Source organism: Sus scrofa, chromosome 2 (genome assembly GCF_000003025.6).
Source record: "Sus scrofa isolate TJ Tabasco breed Duroc chromosome 2, Sscrofa11.1, whole genome shotgun sequence".
Taxonomy (NCBI): domain Eukaryota; kingdom Metazoa; phylum Chordata; class Mammalia; order Artiodactyla; family Suidae; genus Sus; species Sus scrofa.
This window is the reverse complement of record NC_010444.4, coordinates 13733254-13740735: the sequence shown is the minus strand read 5'-3', so window position 1 is coordinate 13740735 and position 7482 is coordinate 13733254. Positions and strand designations below refer to the sequence as shown.

The window sequence follows — 7482 nt, the reverse complement described above, 5'->3', positions numbered from 1 at the left end:
GTTCCTCTTCACGATCTTGGTTTATGCTTCAGTCTTCTTCAAGCATTCGAATAAAGTCTTACTTACTCTATAATGGTCATGAACATTCTTAGATTCACATCTAGGTACTTTTATTCTGGTTCTTATAAATTAAAATTTTTCAAACTCTTTCAAAATTATTGCTGGAGAACAGAAATCCAATTGATTATTAAACTACTATCAAGTAACTTTACTAGGCTAAGAATTTCTCTCTCAGTTCTCTAGGGTTTTCTATAAAGATTTTACATTCCCTAAAAATAATAATAGTTGCGTTCTTCCTTTAAAATCACTTTAGGAGTTCCTGTCGTGGCGCAGTGGTTAACGAATCCCACTAGGAACCATGAGGTTGCGGGTTCGGTCCCTGCCCTTGCTCAGTGGGTTAACGATCCGGCGTTGCCATGAGCTGTGGTGTAGGTTGCAGACGCGGCTCGGATCCCGCGTTGCTGTGGCTCTGGCGTAGGCCGGTGGCTACAGCTCCAATTCGACCCCTAGCCTGGGAACCTCCATATGCCGGGGAGCGGCCCAAAAAATAGCAAAAGACAAAAAAAAAAAATCACTTTACATTTTATTTTATTTGTATGTCCTTTATCCTGTCTAGGACTTCCAGAAAAACGTTGAATACATTCAATCATAACATGCATCCTTGTCTTATTCCTTAATTTACAGGCATTGCTTCTCATGATATATTAGTAACTATAATGTTTACTCCAGCAATATGTTAGATAATCTGTACCACGTTATATGTAGTTCCCAACTATTTCCAGTTGTGATCTGTTCTGTCATGAAAGTTATTGAGTTTTTCCAAATAATTGTGGCTTTCTACTGAGATAATCATGTGACATTTTCCTTTAAAATATTAATATGGCAAATTATATCCATAAAATTTCCAGCATTAAAAAAATACTTTCATTTTGGGATAAATATAACTTAGTCTTGATTACTGGTGGAAAATAATTTTTTCCCTGCTACCGATGTTTCTTTCCTACAAAAGGAGCTCATTTTGTGGAATCATGGCCATCCTGTTCCCTTTCTATTCACTCAGTTCCTAGAAGGGTGCAGTGACATATCTGATTGGTACATCTACATCTGCTCCGCCCTTATCCTCAGAGCAGCCGCATGCTGAAGCCCTTGTCCCCCTGCATCTCAGAGGGGCTTCCCCACAATGTGCAAGAGGCGTGCCCCCGTCACTGCCACCAACACTGGGTAGATAAGCTTGTCTACTCAGGGTGTTCACTGGGCACAAGAACCTGACTAAGAAAGTCTTCCTACAGGTGTCTGAAGGTGACATAAGATCTCTGTATATACACTTTTTTTATTTCTCGACTTGTTCAAATCCAGGGAAAGGAAGAAAATGGCTATTTACTAGACCCTCTTTGAGACCTTAGTAATTGTTTAACACATGATGGATTTGGTTGATGAATGCATGTTTTTAAGCTTTTTGCATCTATATTCATAAAGGAGATTTGTTCCAGAGTTCCCATCACGGCTCAGTGGTTAACGAATCCGACTAGGAACCAGGAGGTTGCGGGTTTGATCTCTGGCCTTCTCAGTGAGTTAACGATCCAGCGTTGCCGTGAGCTGTGGTGTGGAATGCAGACACAGCTAGGATCTCGCATTGCTGTGGCTCTGGAGTAAGCCAGTGGCTACAGCTCGATTAACCCCTAGCCTGGGAACCTCCAAGAAATGCCAAAAAGACAAAAAAAAAAGGGGGTGAGATTTGTTCCAATGTTTTTCTCATATTTGATTATTTTGGCTTCAGTGTTACAGTGATGTGAATTAGAGAATGTTCTTTACTGAGATTTTTAGGAAAATTTATATAATATTAGAATGAATTAGTCCATAAATATTTGGTATAACTTTCCTATAACATAATTGGGCCAAATGTTTGTGAGAGTAAATTTTAAAATAACTAGCAAAACTCTTCAATTAGTTTAAAATAGTTGAATATTTCACATGCAAACACACATACCAATTACTATCACTCTCTATCCAATTAGTCTGCTTTTTTCTGAAAATAAAATTTAGTAAACACAAAGTAACTATTTTCAAATTATATGTGTATATAGAATATTGTGGTTCAAAACATGTACCAGCAACTCAGTATAAGGAAAATAAGTTTTGTTATTACGTTTGACTCTCCTGGGTCAAACGAGCTAAAGGAAGGAATGAACTTTATTTAATTTCTTTAAAAAAAATGAAGTATAAGGCAAAAAAATGATGAATTATTATTTCAAATTTAAGGATTTCTGGTCTGTGAAGAACACCAAACATAAAGTTAATAAATAACAGAATGTGAGAAAATCTTTGTCAAGTCAATATCAAATATTCAAATCTAGATTTTTTTAAAAGAGCAACCCTAAATTAACTCATAGAAACATTGAGAAAAAAATGAAGTCAATTTTTTACAGAAAAATAGAATAGCAAAATTTTAAGAATATTAGACAATGATCAGATTTATTTCTAGTTAGGGAAAGAAAGAAATAAAAATTAGATATCACTTTACACTTATTTTTCTGACCAAAAAATATTAGGAAAACACCAATGTTCACTAGAAAGTGAGGACATGGGAACTCCATACACAATTAGTAGGAGTGTACACTGGCACACTCATTAAGGAAAGTTATCTGGAAAAACTTGTTAAATGTGTGCAAACCCTCAGACTCAAAATTTTTGTCCCTAGTAATATGCCCCAGAAAAGTTTTCACAGTGAGTTATATGTAATGGAAACAAGTTGTAACTAACCTACTATCTATCCATCACTAGGAAAGCACATATAGAAATTAGGATGCATGGACACCATAGAGCAGTGCTACTCAGTGTGGGGTCCATGAACCAGCATCAGGCCTTGGACTCTCTGTTTCCACTCTATGATGAGATAACTCTGAAAGTAACACTGAACATTTCAAAGTATAATAGAACTTTGCTGAGAATTTTTATTGCATTTTGCAAATATTGGTCTACAGCAGATTGGAAATTCCACAACAAAATGTTCCTTTCCCATAGACCCTTTGAGAAACACAATAAAAGATTCTGCCTGGGTATGAGTCTGTGATGGCCAGAGTAGAATTAATAAGGAGACAAAAAGAATAGGATGAGAATATGGAGATAAATTATAGGAAGATAATAGAACTCTGTGGGTAAGTCAAGATTCTCATATACAACAATTTACATTTATGTAAATTACAGTGTATTAATTGAAATGTATAAAGTGTAATTTTAAAGTGAGTTTTTATATGTTCCCTAACCTATATATTTATGAAATGCCAATCATTTTGCACAAGAGAACACAGCTGCTGGTCCATGGCAATTTCCCCACACTGTTTATCAAGTTCTCTAAGTTAGGCAGCAAGCTTCAGCCCCCTGCATGTTTGCTTTTAAGATCCAAGTTAATTATGTCATAGAAAGTATCTTGAGTCCACTACAGTACCACATTTTATACCATTTTTAGATCGAAAATTAATTAGAAAATCACAATGGTCTTAGCATTCTTTTTTTTTTTTTTTCCTTAGTGCGGCGTGTGGCATATAGAAGTTCCCAGGCTAGGGGTCCAATCAGAGCTGCAGCTGCCGAGCTATGCCACAGTGACAGCAAAGCCAGATCTGAGCCGCATCTGCAACCTAACACTGCAGCTTGCAGCAATGCCAGATCCTTAACCCACACAGCAAGGCGGGGGATTGAACCCATATCCTCATGGGTATTAGTCAGGTTCTTAACCTGCTGAGACACAATGGAAACTCCAGCTCTTAGCGTTCTGTGTTCTGCCTTTACAACTTTTCAGCTGATATTTCATCTTTGTCAACCATGGAACAAAACAATGGCACCAAAGTGACGGAATTCATTCTCCTGGGATTTGCTGGTCAACACAAGTCTTGGCTTGTCCTCTTCATAGTGTTTCTGGGGATCTATGTGGTCACCCTGGTGGGTAACATTGGCATGATCCTGCTCATCAAGATTGAAGCCTCCCTTCACACCCCCATGTACTTTTTCCTCCAAAACTTGGCTTTTGTTGATCTCTGCTATACCTCCGCTATCACTCCCAAGATGTTGCAAAACTTTGTGGGGACAGAACAATCCATCTCATTCATAGGATGCATGGTGCAATTACTTGTCTATGGTACTTTTGTAACAAGTGATTGCTACATCTTGGCTGCAATGGCGGTGGACCGCTATGTGGCCATCTGTAACCCACTCCGCTATCCAACAGTCATGTCCCAGAGAGTCTGCATTCAACTCTTGATTGGCTCATACCTCATAGGTTTCCTAAATACCTCTGTACATGTAAGTTTCATTCTCCCCCTGAACTTTTGCAAATCCAATAAAATTAACCACTTTTTCTGTGATGCACCCCCAATTCTTGCCCTCTCGTGCTCCAGTATTTATTTTAACGTCATGCTAATTGCAGCTTTTGTGGGGTTTAACTTGATGTTCACTGTGTCGGTCGTCATCTTTTCCTACATATTTATCCTGGCTGCCATCCTGAAGATCTCTTCTGCTGCAGGGAGGAAAAAAGCCTTCTCCACGTGTGCCTCCCACCTGACAGCAGTCACCCTTTTCTATGGGACTCTGTCCTACATGTATCTGCACCACCGCACCCTAGAGTCTCAAGAGCAAGAAAAACTGGCTTCCGTGTTCTATGGGATTGTGATCCCCATGTTAAACCCCCTCATCTACAGCCTGAGAAACCAAGATGTGAGAGAAGCTCTGAAAGGGGTTGGAAAGAAGTATTTCTAGTTCGAACTTTGGTTTCTAACTCAACATGGTTTGACAGGCAGACCAACATTTCTGTCTTATTTCTCAACAGCAGAAGATGTAGCAAACGTTCATGAGATACAGTCATTCCTTAGTTGTATCAGCAGCACCTGAAAAATAATGAAAACATTGCAAATGATTAAATGAGCTTCTAACTCATGTGTATCTTAAAAGATTGAAAAAATTTTGATATTTCTTTTATACATTTTGAGGAGCCCTCTTCAAATACTCCACATTAAAAAGGGAAGGAAAATTAAGGAGAAATGTATAATTGATATTGTATAAATACCTCTACTAGTGAGAGTATAAGGAATCACTAGGATAAAAACATTTTAACCTTCTCCTAAGAGTTACTGTTACTCTGTAATTTTTTATTAAAGTAGCCAAGCAACTTTATTATTGTAAAAAAATATTTTTGGAAAGAGCCATCTCCTTGGAGAAAACGTGCAGTAAAGAAGAGGAGGAGAAAAGGACCTTCGAGTGAATCTCCATAAATTTGGGGACATTTGACGTCAATATCCCTCCTTTCTGATGTATCCCATAAACAATTAGGAAATTGACACTGGAGTCAAGAAGACATACCACTTTTCTCTCTGGTAGTTATAACTTGAATCTCCAGATAAATCCCCTTGCAGATGTACTTAAGAAAATAAAATCCAATTAAAAAGTTGGTGCTATAAAGTAGACTCATTTATCCAGAAGTGTTCCATTATACCTCTCAAATTCCAAGAATGAAGAAAAATGCAGGAGTCTAGTCTTATTTCTAGAAGTCAACTAAGGGCTCAAACCCTTGTTGCCTTGCCATTTGGATTTTTAAAAGAATGAGAGGGAGTTCCCTCGTGGCCTAGTGGTTTCAGGATCCAGCATTGTCACTGCTGTGGCAGAGGTTCAGTTCCTGGCCCAGGAACTTCTGCATGCTGTGGGTGGGGCCAAAAAAAAAAGAAGAAGGAAAGATCAAACACAGTCATTCTGTGCTCAGGCAGCATAAACAAAATGACTGACATCACATATTTCATTTCTCCTCCCAGTCCTACTAGTCAGTTAAACCATAGGGAGAAGTTATTTGGAGAGCTGATGGGATAAGAGTTAACCATCTTTCCCAACAAGTTAACCATCATAACCCAGATAATACCAAGAGAAATCCGATGGCACCAGCCCATGCAGCAGGGTGCATTCCAGGAATCTCCAAATTAGGAAACTCTGATATTATATCAAGTTACTGGTGACCTGCCCATATTTCCCTTATGTAGAGAGAAACTGTTCTGCTCTAGCATATGAGCAGATCCTCTTCTAAGAAGGAAGAACTTACTACTCTAAAACATCATCCGAGAGGGATACACCTGTTTTACTGTGCTGATATGTCACCTTATACAAACATCCTTATATTAATGTTTATTAATGCCTTTTCTCAGAGGAACTGGGCTGTGCAGAAAGGTAAAATAATCGTGAAGAATATGTGTACATAATAATGTTTAATATTCATAGAGTGGAAAAAACAGAAATACATGAACAAAAGAAACACAATAGTAACAGTAAATGTAAACCCATCTCTTCCAATCCGTGACAGATGAAATTGAGGAAAAAATTAATAAGGATATTTATGGGAAAACATTGAGGATGTTCCTTTTAAAGTCAAGAATAAGGAAAAGATGGAGTTCCTGTCGTGGCTCAGTGGTTAACGAATCCGACTAGGAACCATGAGGTTGCAGGTTCGATCCCTGGCCTTGCTCAGTGGGTTAAGGATCCGGTGTTGCCGTGAGCTGTGGTATCGGTTGCAGACATGGCTCAGATCCCGCGTTGCTGTGGCTCTGGTGTAGGCCGGCGGCTACAGCTCCGATTAGACTCCTAGCCTGGGAACCTCCATATGCCACAGGAGCGGCCCTAGAAAAGGCAAAAGACCAAAAAAAAAAAAAAAAAAAAAAAAAAAAAAAAAAAGAATAAGGAAGAGATGGCCTTAATCAAAATTATTCTTTGGCTATTGTGAATAATTCTGCAATGAACATGCAGGTGCATGTGTCTTTTTTTTTTTTAAGGAAAGTTTTGTCCAGATATATGCCCAAGAGTGGGATTGCTGGGTCATATGGTAGTTCTATGCAGTTTTATAAGGTAACTCCGTACTGTTTTCCATAGTGGTCATACCAGCTTATATTCCCACCAACAGTGCTGGAGGGTTCCCTTTTCTCCACACTCCCCCCAGAATTTGTTATTCATGTGTTACAAAGGATGGCCATTCTGACTGTGGTGAGGTGATGTCTCATGATAGTTTTGGTTTGCATATCTCTAATTATCTACTCAGCCATAAAAAAGAACAAAATAATGCCATTTGCAGCAACATGGATGGAACTAGAGACTCTCATACTGAGTGAAGTCAGAAAGAGAAAGACAAATATCATATGATATCACATATCTGGAATCTAATGTATGGCACAAAGGAACCTTTCCACAGAAAAGAAAATCATGGACCTGGAGTATGATTGTGGTGGCCAAGGGGGAAGGGGAGGGAGTGGAATGGACTGGGAGCTTGGCGTTAACAGATGCAGACTGCTGCCTTTGGAATGGATTAGCAATGAGATCCTGCTGTGTAGCACTGGGAACTCTGTCTAGACACTTATGATGGAACACGTAATGTGAGAAAAAAGAATGTATACATGTATGTGTAACTGGGTCAACATCCTGTACAGTAGAAAAAAATAAAAGGTAAAAAATTAAAATTAA

General features: G+C 38.6%; 1 protein-coding gene across 1 annotated transcript; it reads left to right on the top strand.

The window, feature by feature from the left end:
• Positions 3754-4869, top strand: LOC100739746 (putative olfactory receptor 5AK3). The gene has a single exon (XM_003480701.3). The coding sequence runs from the start codon at positions 3820-3822 to the stop codon at positions 4747-4749; it is 930 nt and encodes a 309-aa protein (XP_003480749.2). The 5' UTR covers positions 3754-3819; the 3' UTR covers positions 4750-4869.

What these genes read in the sequence shown, in the direction of transcription:
- LOC100739746 (XM_003480701.3), top strand. Translation starts at nt 3,820, where the DNA reads ATGGAACAAAACAATGGCACCAAAGTGACGGAATTCATTCTCCTGGGA.